Source organism: Coregonus lavaretus, assembly GCF_964263955.1.
Source record: "Coregonus lavaretus genome assembly, chromosome: 3".
Taxonomy (NCBI): domain Eukaryota; kingdom Metazoa; phylum Chordata; class Actinopteri; order Salmoniformes; family Salmonidae; genus Coregonus; species Coregonus lavaretus.
In genome coordinates, this window is record NC_139990.1 from 27615302 (window position 1) to 27636651 (window position 21350).

Below are 21350 nucleotides of genomic sequence, written 5' to 3' on the forward strand. Positions count from 1 at the left end.
CATGGCTAGACAGCAATTTTCAAAACATGCCATAGATCTTCAAGCAGATTTATGTCAAAACTGTAACTTGGCCACTCACTGTCTTCACTGTCTTCTTGGTAAACAACTCCAGTGTAGATTTTGCCTTGTGTTGTAGGTTATTGTCCTTCTGAAAGGTTAATTCCTCTCTTGGTCTCTGGTGTAACGCAGACTGAAGCAGGATTTTGCCTGTGTTTAGCACCATCCCATTTCTTTTCATCCTGAAAAACTCCCCAGTATTTGTTGATGTCAATCATACCCATACCATGATGCAGCCACCACTATGCTTGAAAATACGGAGGCAGTTACTCAGTGATTTGTTGAATTTGCCCCAAACATAAGGCTTTACATTTAGGCCCAAAATGGTATTGCAGTATTACTTTAGTGCCTTGTTGCATACAAGATGCATGTTTTGAAATATTTGTATTCTGTATATTTGTATTCTTCTTTTCACTCTGTCACTTAGGTCATTATTGTGGAGTCACTACAATGTTGTTGATCCATCCTCAGTTTTCTCCCATCACAGCCATTGAACTCTGTAGCTGTTTTAAAAATCACAAATGGCCTCATGGTAACATCCCTGAGCAGTTCCTTCCTGTCCTCCAGCTCAGTTCAGAAGGATGTGTCTGGGTGGTTTAATACATAACCCACAGCATAAATATTAACTTGATCATGATTATAGAGATATTCAATGTCTGATTTGTTATTGTCACCCATCTACCAATCACTGCTCTTCTTTATGAGGCTTTCAAAAAGTATTTGTAGTTGAATCTGTGCTTAAAATTCAATACTTGATTGAGGGACTTTACAGATTATGCATGTATGGGGGACAGAGGAAGGGTTAGTTATTCAGAAATCACACCAGATACTGACTGGTTTTCTGATCCACGCCCCTACCTTCTTTTTTTTTTTTTTTTAAGGTATCTGTGACCAACAGATGCATATCTGTATTCCCAGTCATGTGAAATCGATAGATTAGTGAATTTATTTCAATTGACTGATTTCCTTATATGAACTGTATCTCAGTAAAATCCTTGAAATTGTTGCATGTTGCATTTATATTTTTGTTCAGTGTAGTTATGCATTTTGTATTTATCTTGAACAGAGTATTTTGTGTAGATTGTTGACAAAAAAAGTACATATCCATTTTAATCCCACTTTGTAACGTAATAAAATGTGAAGAAATCCAAGAGGTCTGAATACTTTTGCAAGGCACTGTACATATCTACCTCAATTATCTAGTACCACTCCATATCGACTCTGTACCTACCCTGTGTATATAGCCAAGTTATAATTACTCATTGTGTATTTATTCCTCATGTTACTATTTTCCAACTATTTCTCTATTTTTCTCTCTGCATTGTTTGGCCCGTCAGTAAGCATTTTACTGTTAGTCTATACCTGTTGTTTATGAAGCACGTGACAAATAAAAATGGTTTGATTTGATTACATTTATCCTCAACTGCAACTGTAAACCCACTGCTCTATCCTTCCATCTTCCCTCTTTCATTTCCTCCTCTTCTTTCTCTTTCAGTGCAACAGTAGTTTTCAGCCCCCATTCTGTCCATCAGTGCTGGGTTATCCCCCTCTACCTCTATCCCTCAATTTGCATCACTTCACCACCCTCCCTCTTTCCCTCCCGGCTCACACCGTTCTACTGAATCATGCTGATTGCAGTGGCTGCGTAGTCATGCGGGGTGTCTCCATGGCAACCGGCTTGCCAGTGTCACCTTGTGAGGTGATGTCATCATCATAATCGCTCTGTTCTACCCAGAGCACATCCTAGTGGTCGTTCATGGGAAGTGTAGCTGATTGTAAACCTAATAATAAATGTGGGTACTTGAGCTGTCAAAATACTGGCAAATACTCTCATTTATTTTTCTAACTTTTATAGAGAAGTTTGCCGCCGCCAACCCCCCCCCCAAAAAAAGGAGAACATTTAGTTGAAGATCTTTGATTTGTGTCAAGGATGCAGGAAGAGTAGATTTGGGTTCGCTTTACTGATTTGTGTCCAAACATGTTGTTGTTTCACCCCTGGGTTCCTGTGGCCAGATGTGTGTGTGCCCCTCTATGGTGCCACTGCTTTAAAACCTGGCCTGACCTACTGCAATGCCCTGCCTGGTGGGTATTTTCCACAACAGCACAAGGACATGCCAAGGAAAACTATGTGACACACAGCCACTCGAATCCAGCTTTTAAACACTACTACAAGTGTTTTCACAGACACTCACACACACGAAACACCAAACTATAGCCATATGAGGCTTCCCTAAAGCCATCTCTGTCTCCACAACAAGCAGGATGGAACAACATCTACAAACAAAGCAACAACTCAAGTAAACTCCCACACTGACAAGATACACTAAAGACTCCTAAATCTAGTCTGCTCCTGGCACAGAACTATCTAGCTGTGCGCATACACAAATATATAGCCTCTGAGCCAACCCTGGTACTCCCACCAATCCAATATGACAGCAGAAGACATGGCTGAGAGATCAACATCCACCACAAGCTCTAAGGATTGTCACCACCTCTGCCTCTGTCTCCAAGTGATGCTAACTACACTATAGGCCACAGCAGGCCAAGGAACTATGACTACGCCTTTAGCCCATATGGACAGAGGTTACCAAAAATAGCAGCCTCACTAACAAATGTCATGAGAAGGTGGCAATTATCATGATTTGCAGAACTGTAAATTCTATTTGACAAGAGTGCTGTTAATAAAGTTATTTGTGCATTTGGTTCCATAGCAGACTCACAAACCAACAGAGATTAGCCACAACATAGAAATATATTTTTACTTGTAAAACATAGTGATAGTTTTTATTTTTTAAATCATTTATATTGGACAGAGGACAAAGAAAACAGTAAGGAGTCATATTAACCCTCGATCCCCCCACCCTCACTCAGTCATGAACTTAAACAAAAAGGAAAATAGTAGGATGACCTTTACCCTCCCCTCCTTCCTCCCTCCCTCTGACCGAGCCCCCCCTCCCCTCTGACCGAGCCCCCCCCACCATACTGCCATACTCCCCCACAGGACAGTTGCACCCACCCACCCACAGGACCGCTACAGGTACTCAAGGTAATTAGATGTATGATTTGATCTTAACCATTTTTTTGACTGCCGTGAGGCCGGCCAGTCATAATCGCTTTCCCTGCAAAGACAGATCCAATTTGGAGGCGTCGTTAAGGAGTTTGGAGGTGTCATTGTTTTAATTTATTTAACCTTAATTTAACCAGGAAAAGATCCTTGAGATTAGAAACCTCTGTTGTGAGGTGGACCTGGCAAGAGGCCAGCAGGAAGTAGTCAGCGTGCCGTGTACACACAACATAAGAACACAACACAATGTATAGAGCAGGGTGGCCAACCTCAACATAGAAATAGAACACATAGAGCAGCACAGACCTGGAAGTGCAGGATGATGGTCCAGATGAGGCCCAGCGTCAGCTTGGGGTTGCCGTCTGTGATGTCATCGTTCCGGATGTTCACCAGTTTGACCTGAAACATGTAGAATGGGAGGATTAAACACCAGGCCTAGTGGTAAACCTATTAAAGATTTGACATAGAACAGAAAACTATAAGAGGACTGGAGTTGGGTACCCATGTGCTCCATGTTATTAACCAGACATGACTTCTTGCTCCCTACTGCAACATTGAATACTACAAAATCTATATTTTTGTGTGAGGTGAGAATACCCTCCATATTCCATCCTGCTTTCTCGTATCAGTGCACATAAAAGCAATGAAACAAGGAGAGGAAGCCACTAAAGGCTACTGAGATGCAGCCCATGTCTAGTAAGAGCAGGTGTCTCTAAGAGAGAGGTGCAGCATGGTTAGTGATACGTGAGGTGTGACTATGGTCATCTGGGAGCCCCAGTCATAAGGCGCTGACACAGTGGGACAGGAGATAGAGAGAAAGGTCACTTCAATGATTTTATTTATGGATGTGCTTTGTATGGGCTTTTCAAATGGTCAAATAAACCAAACGAAACGTTTTATTGACGCAGATGTCATCAAATATGGCTTAGTTCAGCTCAATGTGTATTTCTGAGAGCATGAGTACCTGTTGAAATATTGAGTGGGTTTGAGAGCGGCAGGTGTGTGTGTGTGTGTGTGTGTCAGTTGTACCTGTCTCTGTTTGAGGAAGTCCAGGGCGATTTGGACATTCTGGAGCCGGTGGAATCGCATGCGACCCTTTTCCCTGGGCTGAAAAACAGAAAAGAAAAGGTGTAGGAAAAAAATCTAGATCTTCTCACAGTCACAATGCTGACCAGTGAGAGAGAGAGAGATAAGCGGTGAGAAGTGTCATTCCCAATTCAAAGTGCAGTGAGAGGAAAACTATGCATATGCCGCTGTAATGACATGGCATTATCCTAGAGGGCGCTGTCTTCAACTGTTGTCAAAGACATGCCAACAAGCATCCTCACAGCAGAGCAGGAAACAACCCGGGAAAAACATTCTGCAAACCAGAAAATGTACATCTGCAAACCATGCTGGTTTAAGCAGTCTATTACCTTCCTCAAAACACACACACTTTTTCACTGCCGCTCTCTCGAACACAGGCAATCCTTGGCTGGCTGACTCACACAAACACGCACACTCAGACAATCACTGGCAGTCTGGCAGAACACACACAGCAAAGCTGCTAGAAGTGCAAGATGCAGGAGTGTGTGTCACACTGTGCTGGGCTGGGTTAGGTATACTGCAGTCAACAGTACCAGTACTGAACAAGCACTGTAGCAGGGCTATAAGGAGCGCTCAGGCCAAACCGAGAACTCCATGCAGAGGAAGAGAGGTGAGGGAAGGGTCAGGCGGAGAAGAGGCCCCAGCCAAGATGCTGACACAACTGAAAATGTTTAATGCTATTTAACCTTAGAAGGAATGTCTAAGGAGATTTTGTCTGGTTATCATTTTGTATTGCTTGTAGTGATGATGTGTGTGTGTAATGTTTGTACATGTGTCAAGCAACTGTGACTTTGAGAATGTGTGTGGTTGAACGGGAAAACGTTGAGAAAATGCTTGTGTGGAACATCTGAGTGTGTAAATGTGTGTCTTGGAATTCCTATCCAGCACTCCACTCACATGCGGTCTTAAAACACTGTCTATGGGGTGAGAATCAGCGTGAGGGTTGGAGGTCAAACATACTCCCTGAGCTCCATCCTCCTCCTCCCCCCCGAGCAAGATGAGCGGGGGGGCTCGGGACACACACACCCTCCTCAGCGAGGACACACCCTTGAGCTGCTACCGTCCAGAGGGGAAGGGGGATGTGGAGAGTGAGAGAAGAGTGGATGGAGGATGAAAGAATTGTGTGGAGGGATGAGGTGATGTTCCAAAACAGAGAGAGAGAGAGAGAGAGAGAGAAAGTGAGAAAGAGGTAGAGTAGGAGGAAATGAGAACTGCAGCTGGGCCAATAGTAAAGCCAAATCAAAAAGTAAACCGCTAACAGGCCAGCTTTCTAAAAAAAAAAAAGAGGTCGAAAAGTTCCTCCCGTACCTGCACACTCTCTCTCCCTCCCTCTCTCACCCACAGTCACACACTCTGTGGTTCAAATTTGAGGTGAACGCGTCACACAGACAGTAAAAGGAGAGTCAGTGTCTATGTGGACCAGAGTCAGTGTTTTCATGTTAATACACCTGTCTGTCACTGAGTTACAATGAGTCATCATGTGCTCCTAGAAAGTCTCTAGCTGCATCTGAAATGGCACCCTATTCCCTATACAGTGGGGAGAACAAGTATTTGATACACTGCTGATTTTGCAGGTTTTCCTACTTACAAAGCATGTAGAGGTCTGTAATTTTTATCATAGGTACACTTCAACTGTGAGAGACGGAATCTAAAACAAAAATCCAGAAAATCACATTGTATGATTTTTAAGTAATTAACTTGCATTTTATTGCATGACATAAGTATTTGATACATCAGAAAAGCAGAACTTAATATTTGGTACAGAAACCTTTGTTTGCAATTACAGAGATCATACATTTCCTGTAGGTCTTGACCAGGTTTGCACACACTGCAGCAGGGATTTTGGCCCACTCCTCCATACAGACCTTCTCCAGATCCTTCAGGTTTCGCGGCTGTCGCTGGGCAATACAGACTTTCAGCTCCCTACAAAGATGTTCTATTGGGTTCAGGTCTGGAGACTGGCTAGGCCACTCCAGGACCTTGAGATGCTTCTTACGGAGCCACTCCTTAGTTGCCCTGGCTGTGTGTTTCAGGTCGTTGTCATGCTGGAAGACCCAGCCACGACCCATCTTCAATGCTCTTACTGAGGGAAGGAGGTTGTTGGCCAAGATCTCGCGATACATGGCCCCATCCATCCTCCCCTCAATACGGTGCAGTCGTCCTGTCCCCTTTGCAGAAAAGCATCCCCAAAGAATGATGTTTCCACCTCCATGCTTCACGGTTGAGATGGTGTTCTTGGGGTTGTACTCATCCTTCTTCTTCCTCCAAACACGGCGAGTGGAGTTTAGACCAAAAAGCTCTATTTTTGTCTCATCAGACCACATGACCTTCTCCCATTCCTCCTCTGGATCATCCAGATGGTCATTGGCAAACTTCAGACGGGCCTGGACATGCGCTGGCTTGAGCAGGGGGACCTTGCGTGCGCTGCAGGATTATAATCCATGACGGCGTAGTGTGTTACTAATAGTTTTCTTTGAGACTGTGGTCCCAGCTCTCTTCAGGTCATTGACCAGGTCCTGCCATGTAGTTCTGGGCTGATCCCTCACCTTCCTCATGATCATTGATGCCCCACGAGGTGAGATCTTGCATGGAGCCCCAGACCGAGGTTGATTGACGGTCATCTTGAACTTCTTCCATTTTCTAATAATTGCGTCAACAGTTGTTGCCTTCTCACCAAGCTGCTTGCCTATTGTCCTGTAGCCCATCCCAGCCTTGTGCAGGTCTACAATTTTATCCCTGATGTCCTTACACAGCTCTCTGGTCTTGGCCATTGGAGTCTGTTTGATTGAGTGTGTGGACAGGTGTCTTTTATACAGGTAACGAGTTCAAACAGGTGCAGTTAATACAGGTAATGAGTGGAGAACAGGAGGGCTTCTTAAAGAAAAACTAACAGGTCTGTGAGAGCCGGAATTCTTACTGGTTGGTAGGTGATCAAATACGTATGTCATGCAATAAAATGCAAATTAATTACTTAAAAATCACACAATATGTGTCAGTGAACCCGAGTTCACTTAAAGATCTGCTCCGTGGATGTCTTTCTCAATGTGAAGGTGTCTGGAGGGTGTGTCTCAGGCTGTGGCACAGTATACCGGTGCATGATGGTTGTCGAGGTGTGAAGGTTTGTGTCTTGGTGAGTTTGTGTGTCTTACCAGGGTGACTCCAGAGAGGACCTCCAGGAGGGAGATCAAGTTGTGTCCATCTCTCAGGTCCTCGTACAGGTCTGTGATGTGCTTCCTCACCTGATGGAGAGGCAGAGAGAGAGAGAGTGAGAGAGAGAGGCAGAGAGAGAGAGAGCGAGAGAGAGCGAGCAAGAGAGCGAGGCAGAGAGAGAGAGAGCGAGAGGCAGAGAGAGCGAGAGAGAGAGAAGGGCAGAGCAAGAGAGAGCGAGGCAGAGAGAGAGAGAGAGAGAGAGAGAGAGAGAGAGAGGCAGAGAGAAATAGAGAGAGAGAGAGGCAGAGAGAAATAAAGAGAGAAAGAGAGACGGGAAAAAAAAGAGAAAGAGAGAGTTAATGACATTCTCATCATGTTCATATCATCCCAGCGTTTACATAGCATTGTTGACATAAGCAACACCGCTAGGGACCCTAGTTGCCAGGACGACAAACCATGTGCTCCGGCTGTGACCCCATGTCTCGGCCCAGGGTGTCCGGGGACAACCGTTGGCACAGCGACTCAGCAGCTTTGGCAGGCCTATTTTATCACGGTTTGTCTTTTCAGACCCTGCTGATGGACTCCCAATGACTAGGCTAAATAATGTAGCTCAGTGCTAAGAACCAGGAATTAAAAGAGGGAGAGGAAAAGAGAAGCAAGGAAGAGAGAGAGGAAAGACTGGACATTTAGAGAGGAAAGACTGGACATTTAGAGAGGATAGACTGGACATTTAGAGAGGATAGACTGGACATTTAGAGAGAGGAAAGACTGGACATTTAGAGAGGAAAGACTGGACATTTAGAGAGGATAGACTGGACATTTAGAGAGGATAGACTGGACATTTAGAGAGAGGAAAGACTGGACATTTAGAGATAGGAAAGACTGGACATTTAAAGAGAGGATAGACTGGACATTTAGAGAGAGGAAAAGACTGGACATTTAGAGAGAGGAAAGTCCCCTGTAGCTCATTTGGTAGAGCATGGCGCTTGCAACGCCAGGGTTGTGGGTTAGTTTCCCACGGGGGGCCAGTATGAAAAATGTATGCACTCACTAACTGTAAGTCGCTCTGGATAAGAGCGTCTGCTAAATGACTAAAATTGAAAAATGAAAGACTGGATGGACATTTAGAGAGAGGATAGACTGGATGGACATTTAGAGAGAGGATAGACTGGATGGACATTTAGAGAGAGGATAGACTGGATGGACATTTAGAGAGAGGATAGACTGGATGGACATTTAGAGAGAGGATAGACTGGATGGACATTTAGAGAGAGGATAGACTGGATGGACATTTAGAGAGAGGATAGACTGGATGGACATTTAGAGAGAGGATAGACTGGATGGACATTTAGAGAGAGGATAGACTGGATGGACATTTAGAGAGGATAGACTGGACTGACATTTAGAGAGGATAGACTGGACATTTAGAGGGAGGAAAGACTGGATATTTAGAGAGAGGATAGACTGGATATTTAGAGAGAGGAAAGACTGGACATTTAGAGAGAGGATAGACTGGACATTTAGAGAGGAAAGACTGTACATTTAGAGAGAGGATAGACTGGACATTAGAGAGAGGAAATACTGTACATTTAGAGAGGCAAGACTGGATGGACATTTAGAGAGAGGATAGACTGGACATTTAGAGAGGAGATTGAGGCTAATTACTTTGTCATTCACAGCTGATCATGACTTGTGGTTTAACCTGAGGCAATGGAGCCATTATAGAGAGGAGAGCAGAGATACTTTTTGTTACATTAAAAACACATAAAGTACCACAACAACCTCCATACAATTACATTACAAATGTAAATTCAACCCGAGAGAGAGACACACAGACACAGAGACAGGCAGTGAGAGGCGTTGAGGAAATGAGGATGACAGGGAGATGTATAAACATGAGGAGAGAGCTGAGTGAAGGGGGCAGTCGAGTGTAATATAACATTTTAATATGCTTTGGTTTCTAGAAGACAGAGATTATGTACTAGCAATTAATTATGAGGAGATGTAGCCACTCTTGCTTGTGTTATATTCTTGGTCTGCATTGAATGACGGATAATCTAAGAACATATTGGGAGATGGAGAGAAACAAAACCGAGAGAAATAAAGGTAGTCTTAAAAAGAGGACAGGAGTCCTCTGTGTGAACAGATGGTGCAGGTCAAAGCAGGCACATCACAGACCTGAGAGATTAAACTCCCACAGTGCTCTTTGGTTATCTTGGAGTGATTGACAGCTGAAGGGGAGGGGCTTGGGGTGGGAGGAGTGTATGTGTGTGTGTGTGTGTACTGACCTGACTTAAATTCTATTAGTTGGGGTTAAGTGTTTGATTAAAACTGGAGTCCTCTTGTGCCCTGAGTAAGACCGGGCTATGGCTAGAGCCATAGTAGGCCAAGACTAATCTCGGCACCCAGAATCATCTGAAGCTTTCACGGATCACATTCACAACACAAATATGTTTGAGGACCACTGTGCTATATTACATAACACAATGCAGTCCAGCAAGCTACACAAGCTGTAAAAATACTAAGTCAACATTTCGCTGCATTTCAACCCTCAACTGCAACAGCGTTAATTCCAGATTCATCCAGCAGAGGGCGAATTGTGCCTTTTTTAATATGAGAATCCCAAACATCACTGGAATAATGGGCCTACTCTGTGTCCTACTGGTCAATGGTCATCTCAATAGTCTAACCCCACATAAGACCACAAACAAGGAGAGAAGAAGCCATCTGGAACCTTTCTTCACATCCTTCTGTTGCCCTCTCTTTTATTCTCTCCCTCTGCTTTCTTTGAGTCTCTCCCTCTCTCCATGTCTCACTCCTCTCTCCATGTCTCTCTCGCTATCTTTTTCTCTCTCGCTCTCCCTCTCCCACACCCTCTATCCATCCATGTGTTTGAGCGTGGCCTCCGTGAGTGATGAAAAAGAGGGGATGTGTAATTGAGTCTTAATGTACAAAAGTATGTGGACACCCCTTCAAATTAGTGGATTCGGCTATTTCAGCCACACCCGTTGCTGACAGGTTATAAAATCAAATTTTGGAATGAGATGGTCAACGAGCAGGTGTCCACATACTTTTGGTCATGTAGTGTATCATGAAGGGGTTTTTCTGACTGGAAATGATGATCTCGTGCGATAACACAAAGAGTGTGAGAGAGAGAGAGTGTGAGAGAGAGAGAGTGTGAGAGAGAGAGAGAGAGAGAGAGAGAGAGAGTAGGAGAGAGAGCGAGAGAGCGAGAGAAGGAGAGAGAGAGTAGGAGAGAGAGAGTAGGAGAGAGAGAGAGGGGAGAGAGAGAGAGAAAGAGAGTAGGAGAGAGAAAGAGTAGGAGAGAGAGCGAGAGAGAGTAGGAGAGAGAGCGAGATAAAGAGAGTAGGAGAGAGAGAGTAGGAGAGAGAGCGAGATAAAGAGAGTAGGAGAGAGAGAGTAGGAGAGAGAGTAGGAGAGAGAGAGTAGGAGAGAGAGAGTAGGAGAGAGATAGAGATAAAGAGAGTAGGACAGAGAGAGTAGGAGAGAGAGCGAGATAAACAGAGTAGGAGAGAGAGAGTAGGAGAGAGAGAGTAGGAGAGAGAGAGTAGGAGAGAGAGCGAGAGGTGTGTGTGTTGTCATCTTCACTCAATTTACTGGAACCATTTCTCTGCCTCTCAGATTCAATAAGCATAATTCAATATTCTTCCTTATTCAACCAATTCCACAGCTACTTGCCTTGTCTGGTATAGGTTTACTGTATGTGTGTGTCTAAGGGCCGGTTTCTCGGAAACAGATGAAGCCTAGTTCTGAGCTAAAAAGCTATTTATATGGAGATGCTTTTTAGACCAGGACTAGGTTAAATCTGTGTCTGGAAAACCGGCCCTAGTTGTGTCATTGCATTCCTTGCGAGCTGTCAACACAGGTCCCTAAAACCACAGTTTGCAGTGAGGGCAGTGTTTACATGGATGTGTGTTTGATCTGTACACACACACACACACACACACACACACAACACACCCCAATGCATACAAGCACACTCCCAGAGGCAGCCATGAACACGGTCCTGACCACATGACGGCACACACACCCCAACCACAGCCACCTGTCTGTCAGCTGATGTGAGGAGATTGGTTGCATTATAAACATGGGTGCAGTCAGGTTACATCAGTGAATAGAGAGTGCCAAGACAAACACAGGAACATGTAGACTGACTGGGTGATGTACTGTCTGTCAGCCTCTCTACTGAACTGAGCTCTGTGGCTATGTGCTATGTAAACACCTGCGCTAGGGTGGACTGTCAACAGTGTAGAGGAACTAGACTGATAGGACTATAAAAGGAACATACATGATTCATTCTATTCCATGCTAGACTACAAGAGACTAAAGACGTATCGCTTTGGTATCGTATCGCTTTTAAACACCTGTCTATATAAGGTCCAACAGTTGACAGTGCATGTCAGAGCAAAAACCAAGCCATCAGGTCGAAGTAATTGTCCGTATAGCTCCGAGAGAGGATTGTGTCGAGGCACAGATCTGGGGAAGGGAACCAAATATTTTTGCAGCATTGAAGATCCCCAAGAACACAGTGGCCTCCATTATTCTTAAATGGAAGAAGTTTGGAACCGGGCCTCCAGAGTGGCCCAGCGGTCTAAGGCACTGCATCGCAGTGCTGGAGGCGTTACCTCATTCCCGGGCTGTGCCAAAACCGGCATAGGACGGCGCACAATTGGTCCAGTGTAGTCCGGGTTAGGGGAGGGTTTAGCCGGGGGGGCTTTACTTGGCTCATCGCGCCCTAGTGACTCCTTGTGGCGGGCCGGGTGCCTGCAGGCTGACCCCGGTCGCCAGTTGAACAGTGTTTCCTCCGACACATTGGTGCAGCTGGCTTCCGGGTTAAGCTGGCGGGTGTTAAGGAGCGTGGTTAGGCAGGTCATGTTTCGGAGGACGCATGACTCCACCTTCGCCTCTCCCGAGCCCGTTGGGGAGCTGCAGCAATTGAGACAAGATCGTAATTGAAATTGGAGGAAAAAAAGGAACCACCAAGACTCTTCCTAGAGCTGGTCGCCCGGCCAAACTGCGCAATCGGGGGAGAGGAGCCTTGGTCAGGGAGGTGACCAAGAACCAGATGATCACCCTCAGAGCTCCAGAGTTCCTCTGTGGAGATGGGAGAATCTTCCAGAAGGACAACCATCTCTGCAGCAATCCACCAAATCAGGTCATTATGGTAGAGTGGCCAGATGGAAGCCACTCCTCAGTAAAAGGCACATGACAGCCCGCTTGGAGTTTGCTAAATGGCACCTAAAGGACTCTCAGACCATAAGAAACAAGATTCTCTGGTCTGATGAAACCAAGATTGAAGTCTTTGGCCTGAATGCCAAGCATTACGTCTGGAGGAAACCAGGCACCGCTCATCACAAGGCCAATACCATCCCTACGGTGAAGCATGGTGGTGGCAGCATCATGCTGTGCGGATGTTTTTCAGAGGCAGGGACTAGGAGACTAGTCAGGATCGAGGGAAAGATGAACAGAGCAAAGTACAGAGAGACCCTTGACGATAACCTGCTCCAGAGTGCTCAGGACCTCAGACTGGGGCGAAGGTTCACCTTCCAACAGGACAACGACCTTAAGCACACATCCAAGACAACGCATGAGTGGCTTCGGGACAAGTCTTTGAAAGTCCTTGAGTGGCCCAGCCAGAGCCTGGACTTGAACCCAATCAAACATCTCTGGAGAGACCTGAAAATAGCTGTGCAGCGACGCTCCCCATCCAACCTGACAGAGCTTGAGAGGATCTGCAGAGAAGAATGGGAGAAACTCCCCAAATACAGGTGTGCCAAGCTTGTAGCGTCATACTGCAGATAATGCCAAGCAGCTCCTCAGACCCTTGGTCGGCAGGATCCCTGGACAGATAGCAGCGGTTTCAGCAACTGATGCCAACCGTGTCACGGGATCCAAACTCAAAAGATGGCTAGCTAGTAACCAAACTTATTCAATATAAAACCATTTTTCTGAGACCACTAACCAAATCTGCGTTCAACAGGAATTGACGATTGATAGGTGTGCCAACGTTGGAACACCTGTCAATCGTCAGCGTTGGTGCCCATCCTTAGTCTGTCGGACACACATTACATTACAGCATAGATATACGCAGCACACTAGAGTTATGAGGTCAGACGCCCCATTCCACAGTCAAGTAGTGGAATGCCCAGTCTATGTGATCTACGTCTGCGTTGTGTGGTGGTGGTGGGGGGACATGAACAGTTGGCCATTGGACAGACAGTAGGCTTGGGAGTATACCGGGGTATTTGGAAATAGCCACGGGATGGTTTTTCAATACCGTTGAAACTATTTCTTTGAAGTTTTTCTATAAATGTTAATGTTTGTAGCTACTTTTTAAATGTTTTCCTGTTTGCGCTCCATAGCATATTTAGCTAGCAACCTCCATGGAAATTCGCTCTTACTTGTGCAAATTTGGTTAGCATTCTGGTAATAGACGCCCAATGGTCTTTTATGCATGTTTTGGTGCCCCTTTGTGTACTAAGCCGGTAATACCATAAATCCCAGAATGAGAGAAGGACGGAATGACTATATGAAAATGTGGATCCCGCCCAACCCTAACAGACGTTCTTCCTTATAAATACTTTAGATAAGAAGTAGAGAGAGAGAGAAAGAGCACCAAGACATAGACAGACAAAAAAAAAGAAAAAAAAGAGAAAGTCCGGAATAAACAAGCACCTAGACAGAGACCCAGACCGAAAACCCCATACAGACACAACAGCCGAGACAGACAAATCCATTACTTCCAGTCATAATGCCAGTGAGAGATAAACTATTACATTGATTTAATGCCAGACAGACAGTAATATCACCCTGTCACCTCAGCCTGCTACTACCTCTAATTATAATATTAGAAAAATAATAACAGCCTTAACTCAGGGCAGACAGACCCAGGCACACAGTAAACAAAAACTGAGTCAGTGCTGGAGGCACAGTGTGGAATTTACCAAATAATCTAGAACTACTTTTCTACTTTATTAATTTCTATGATGGTCTGAGTCACAATCCGTCTCTGCTTGTGTATGTGTGCCCAATTGCACCACAACCCCCCACCAACCCCCAGAATGATGCTGAAATTCTGTACCGTACCTTGATGAGATGTTTGTTCACCCATTTCATGAAGGTTTTCTTCTGCACCCTGTCTCGCTCATCTGGAGAAGAAAAGAGGGAGGGAGAGAGAGAAAAAGGAGAGAGTTCATTATATAACAAGTATAGTGCAGCGTCATTCCTCAGTCCTGTATTATTTAGATGCACTCTCCATTGCCCTGAAACACTTCTCTGTACTGAAGCTGTCTGGTAGCCTGGGATTGCAGCGTTTAGTTAGATTTAACCAAGCTAGCTGTCTGGTGCAGGCAGCGCTCTACTAAATCTGTGTGTCTGAACTGGAGGACTTTGGTAGCGTCTGGAAGAAATGTGCCTTAGTTTTGTGTGAGTACTACATTTGTTGACACTGCAGCGTCTTTGGTGACACTGGAAAATGTCCATATGGATACAGCATAGGATGCATGCTACACAGTAAGATCTGAGTTTATATCCATAGAGTATCAATGATCCAATTATATCAATTCACCTCAGTCAAATTATAGGCTAGCAAGCCAGCTTGCTAACCTCTGGACCTGAACAGTGATTTCGGAAGGTTTGATGAGGAGAAAATGAAGCAATGGCTTTATATTGACAGTAATGTGGGTTACATTGTGAAAAGGAGTGTTGACAAAATCTTTACATCTTCACTCTGTCAAAAACTCTCAGACAGGCATAGAGCTGCTATTAGATTATCCTCCATACTCATACACACACCCTCCCCTTGTGTTCACACACTCTACAACTCAATCGTGAACTATCACTTACGCACGCACACACGCGCGCATGCTTATTCAATATCGCCAAATAATGTACTCAAGCTTTCTCTCTCACTCTTTTTCCATCACACACAGACTCTCTCTCAGCCTATTTCGGTTTGTCTGTTATGAGCTCAGTTCAGACCACGCCATCCAGAGGCCAGAGGAGTGACACAGCGATGCCCAGAATAGAGCCTGATGGCAGGCTTCGTTGCTGTTATCTCCCCCTCCCCCACAGCCCATGGAGCCTCCTCTTCTCATATCTAGGTCTCTCTATGTATGGCATGCAGACGGTTAGCTTTGCGTTTCCTGCCTTCCTGTTCATATCTGACTCCCTCCAATGGAATGCCTCTTCCCGCTTTCCCCTGGTTGTTACTATCTGGCAAATGTTAGAAAGGACATAAGTTGTGGATGTATTTAACAGCTAACATGATTTGAACCACTAACCAAAACCACAAGCCACATACAAACCGTATATCTTAACCCCCTATAATGAGAACACATAATATTTCATATTTGGCAATATTCAAACTCTTGTCCTTTATAGCATGGCTATCTAGTGACTGCTTTCTCCCCTTCTCTGCTTTGCGCCAACCAATCAAATCAGAGAATAGTTCCTGCTGGTACTTCCCCAACTCGACTTTGATAGGCTCCACTGCTGATGTGGTTGCTGTGGTGACGCTATGACACAGAGCGGCCATGTGTAGGGAGATACAGTACCAGTCAAAGGTTTGGACACGCCTACTCATACAAGAGTTTTTCTTTATTTTTACTATTTTCTACATTGTAGAATAATAGTGAAGACATCAAAACTATTAAATAACACATATGGAATCATGTAGTAACCTAAATCAAAAAAGTGTTAAACAAATCAAAATATATTTTATATTTGAGATTCTTCAAAGTAGCCACTCTTTGCCTTGATGACAGCTTTGCACATTCTTGGCATTCTCTCAACCAGCTTCATGAGGTAGTCATCTGGAATGCATTTCAATTAACAGGTGTGCCTTCTTAAAAGTTAATTGTGTAATTTCTTTCCTTCTTAATGCGTTTGAGCCAATCAGTTCTGTTGTTACAAGGTAGGGGTGGTATACAGAAGATAGCCCTATTTGGTAAAAGACCAAGTCCACATTACGGCAAGAACGGCTCAAATAAGCAAAGAGAAACGACAATCCATCATTACTTTAAGACATGAAGGTCAGTCAATACGGCAAATTTCAAGAACTTTGAAAGTTTCTTCAAGTGCAGTCGCAAAAACCATCAAGCGCTATGATGAAACTGGCTCTCATGAAGACCGCCACAGGAAAGGAAGACCCAGAGTTACCTCTGCTGCAGAGGATAAGTTCATTAGAGTTAACTGCACCTCAGATTGCAGCCCAAATAAATGCCTCACAGACTTCAAGTAACAGACCCATCTCAACATCAACTGTTCAGAGGAGACTGCATGAATCAGGCCTTCATGGTCAAATTGCTGCAAAGAAACCACTACTAAAGGACACCAATAAGAAGAAGAGACTTGCTTGGGCCAAGAAACACGCGCAATGGACATTAGACCGTTGGAAATGTGTCCTTTGGTCTGATGAGTCCAAAGTTGAGATTTTTGGTTCAAACCACCGTGTCTTTGTGAGACGTAGAGTAGGTGAACGGATGATCTCTGCATGTGTGGTTCCCACCATGAAGCATGGAGGAGGGGGTGTGATGGTGTGGGGGTGCTTTGCTGGTGACACTATCTGTGATTTATTTAGAATTCAAGGCACACTTAACCAGCATGGCTACCATAGCATTCTGCAGCGATACGCCATCGCATCTGGTTTGCGCTTAGTGGGACTATCATTTGTTTTTCAACAGGACAATGACCCAAAACACACCTCCAGGCTGTGTAAGGGCTATTTAACCAAGAATGAGAGTGATGGAGTGCTGCATCAGATGACCTGGCCTACACAATTACCCGACCTCAACCCAATTGAGATGGTTTGGGATGAGTCGGACCGCAGAGTGAAGGAAAAGCAGCCAACAAGTGCTCAGCATATGTGGGAACTCCTTCAAGACCATTGGAAAAGCATTCCTCATGAAGCTGGTTGAGAGAATGCCAAGAGTGTGCAAAGCTGTCATCAAGGCAAAGGGTGGCTATTTGAAGAATCTCAAATATAAAATATATTTTGATTTGTTTAACACTTTTTTGGTTACTACGTGATTCCATATGTGTTATTTCATAGTTGATGTCTTCACTATTATCCTACAATGTAGAAAATAGTAAATATAAAGAAAAACCCTTGAATGAGTAGGTGTGTCCAAACTTTTGACTGGTATTGTAGGTTGTCTCGCTTCCTCTCCCCAGATAGGTCTACATACATTACACACCACGTTAAAAACTGAACACACACACTCTCTCACACACATTCCCATTACAGTTCGCAAACACAAGTGGTCTTAGTGAGCTTTTATATCTGTTTGCGGACTCGTTTTGATAAAGACTGACTGATATTTGACAAGACAGCATTTCAAAAGCTTGTCTGTTCAAACAAGATTTTTACAGTGGAAATGCTGGTCAAATACCTGAACGCGGTCAAACCCAGTGGGGAAAGGTGAGACACACACACACACACACCTCGTTATGAACATTTAACTCAGGGGGGCAAGCCCCAGGCACACACATTTCACCATGCTCTTGCTAATTGTTTCAACAGGAAAGCACGCCCCAGTTAACAAACCTGCCTGGTAAGCTAGCCTAGCCCACAAAGTAGAAACACTATGCTTTCTTTGCGACATTTAGGTTAGGCTCTGTATTCATAAAAATCAGCTATTGGTGACAGTATACAGTGCCTTCGGAAAGTATTCAGACCCCTTGACTTTTTCCACATTTTGTTACGTTACAGCCTTATTCTAAAATGGATTAAATAAAAAACTGTCCTCAGCAATCTACACAAAATACCCCATAATGACAAAGCGAAAACAGGTTTTTAGACATTTTTGCAAATGTATTAAAATTAACAAACAAATACCTTATTTACGTAAGTATTCAGACCAGGACTCTCAGACCATGATAAACAAGATTCTCTGGTCTGATGAAACCAAGATTGAACTCTTTGGCCTGAATGCAAAGCATCACGTCTGGAGGAAACCTGGTACCATCCGTAAAATAAATATATAAAATGTTTGAACAACTTTATTTTAATGTAGATATACTTTACCCATAGCGAGAGTGTTAACTATTGATTATATGGTATCGCTTTGCTAACTTAGTCTATTAAACTTCATACATCTCCTCCTCTTTCCAACTATCTTTTGATGGGCCGCAATCAGCAAATCCGCGATATGCGCTGATAGGAGAGAATCTTTAAAGGTAAATTCAGTTAATTGAAGAGGGGAGGGGGTGGGATGAAAAGTGGGGACCGGTGGTACATTTAATAACTATAGCTCCTATAGTCTACAGGGTGGGGGTGGATGGGTAGCCTCTGCCCATCACCTCTGGCCTTTTTCATTGTTACAGTAGATCGGAGCAGTGAGGTGAAAAAGATGGCTTTCATAGCAAAACAATACATAACATTGCCTATTTGGGTATTTTCAGTTACAAACCTAACAACGATGGAGAACCAGATGACTTGGACCAGCCTGTTTGCAGAATACGCGCAAAATCCATAGGCTACCTACTAAGAACTCCAGCCCCACAAATGGGACACCGATAAATGGCAAGCTCTGACGAACAGTGTAACTCGTTATTTAGTAATAGGAACGGTGCCCTTCAGAACAGTGGAGAAACCCACCTTCAAAGAAATGCAACAGACTATATGAGTTAGAGTTATCGGGGAGAAAGTATTTATCTCAAACAGTGGTCCCTACCTTGTTCAACAAGGTGAAGGGGGAGGTTCAGACAGATCTAAAGGACGTTGATTTTTTTGCACTGACCCCGGACATGTGGTCAAGTGTAAATATGACTCCTTACATACAGTAAGCCTGACGGTGCACTCTCATGAAAGACTGGACACTGAAAACCCGCTGTTTGCAAACAACCTAAATGCCGGAATCCCACACAGCCGACTACCTGGCCGAAGCCCTGCGTTTGGGATTGTTTGACTGGGCCCTTGACAAAAATAAACGTTCCTGTATCACCACAGACAACGGGGCCAACATTTTGGCTGAAGTGTGGCAACTGAACTGGCCTTGGCTAAATTACTTTGGCCACAATGTCCATCTCGCCGTCACCAACGGCATGAACAGCGAGAGCACATGCATAGGCTGGGCTCTAGACCTACGTAGAACGCTGGAGGGCACTTTTTCGCAGAGCTGGCAAAAAAAAAAGAGGGACCTAGTGAAGGCCCAGACGGCGCTGACCTCCCAAATCACAGCCTCCTTCTGGTGAGAAATTAAGTTTGATCAGATATCAAAAGAATAAGCTATGCTATTTGAAATTATTGTTCATTTAGAATTTTATTCACATGCCCTAGAAAATAAACTAATAAAATAGGCTAATTTCCTTGAATCATTCAATGTTGCATTACCATAGGCCCATTGTATTGTCACAACAAAATAAGCCTGTTTGTTTTATTTTGCCAATTATACTCTGGTTAAACCACCGACTGTAATTAAATAATAATGATTCCGGGAATCCTAATAAAATATTCTGGGAATCCTACATGTTACATGCGTATACTTGGCTACACCAGAAAGCTCAGAATGGCGCCGGAGAAGATGGCTGCCGTTTTACATCCCTCTAACCAATTGTACTATTATGTGTGTTTTTCCGCGTTATTTGTAATTTATTCTGTACATAATGTTTCTGCCATCGTCTCTTAAAACCAAAAAGAGCTTCTGGATATCAGGACAGCGATTACTCACCTCGTATTGGACGAATATTTTTTCTTCAACAAGTCGGACGCGAAGGATATCCTACAGACACCCGACAAGGCCCAAATCCCCGTCATTCGCATGAGAAAGAGACGGAGATATCGTGGACGTAGGTCGGGGTGCCTTGTAAGGATCCGACGGCGAGCGAGTAAACTGCCTCTTCCATCAATCCTATTAGCTAATGTTCAATCATTTGGGAATAAATTAGATGACCTAAGATTACGGTTGTCCTACCAACGGGACATAAAAAAACTGTAATATCTTATGTTTCACCGAGTCGTGGCTGAACGACGACATGGACAACATACAGCTAGCGGGCTATACGCTACATCGGTAGGATAGAACAGCTGACTCCGGTAAGACAAGGGGTGGCGGTCTGTGTATATTTGTTAACAACAGCTGGTGCACAAAATCATTTACTAAGGAAGTCTCTAGGTTTTGCTCGCCTGAGGTAGAGTATCTTATGATAAGCTGTAGACCACACTATTTACCAAGAGAGTTTCTATATTTTTAATAGCTGTCTATTTACCGCCACAAACCAATGCTGGCATTAAGATTGCACTGAATGAGCTGTATAAGGCCATAAGTGAACAGGAAAACGCTCATCCAGAGGCAGCGCTCCTAGTGGCCGGGGACTTTAATGCAGGGAAACTTAAATCCGTTCTACCTAATTTCTACCAGCATGTTAAATGTGCAACAAGAGGAAAACAAAACTCTAGACCACCTTTACTCCACACACAGAGACGCATACAAAGCTCTCCCTCCATTTGGCAAATCTGACCATAACTCTATCCTCCTGATTCCTGCTTATAAGCAAAAACTAAAGCAGGAAGCACCAGTGACTCGGTTAATAAAAAAGTGGTCAGATGACGCAGATGCTAAGTTACAGGACTATTTTGCTAGCACAGACTGGAACATGTTCCGGGATTCTTCAGATAGCATTGAGGAGTACAACACATCAGTCACTGGCTTCATCAATAAGTGCATCGATGACGTCATCCCCACAGTGACCGTACGTACATACCCCAACCAGAAGCCATGGATTACAGGCAACATCCGCACTGAGCTAAAGGGTAGAGCTGCCGCTTTCAAGGAGCGGGACTCTAACCCGGACGCTTATAAGAAATCCCGCTATGCCCTCCGACGAACCATCAAACAGGCAAAGAGTCAATACAGGACTAAGATTGAATCGTACTACACCGGCTCTGACGCTCGTCGGATGTGGCTACAAAGGTAAGCACAGCCATGAGCTGCCCAGTGACACAAGACTTCCAGACGAGCTAAACCACTTC

General features: G+C 44.3%; 1 protein-coding gene across 1 annotated transcript in view; it reads right to left on the reverse strand.

The window, feature by feature from the left end:
- Window positions 1-21350, reverse strand: part of macf1a (microtubule actin crosslinking factor 1a) — a gene marked incomplete at its 5' end in the record, with an annotated part of 244075 nt that overhangs the window by 135203 nt on the left and 87522 nt on the right. Inside the window, 4 exons of the mRNA XM_084152246.1 lie at window positions 3428-3520; window positions 4151-4228; window positions 7357-7446; window positions 14465-14526. Of these exons, the coding sequence (XP_084008372.1) occupies window positions 3428-3520; window positions 4151-4228; window positions 7357-7446; window positions 14465-14526 (323 nt within the window). The remainder of the gene's footprint in view (window positions 1-3427; window positions 3521-4150; window positions 4229-7356; window positions 7447-14464; window positions 14527-21350) is intronic.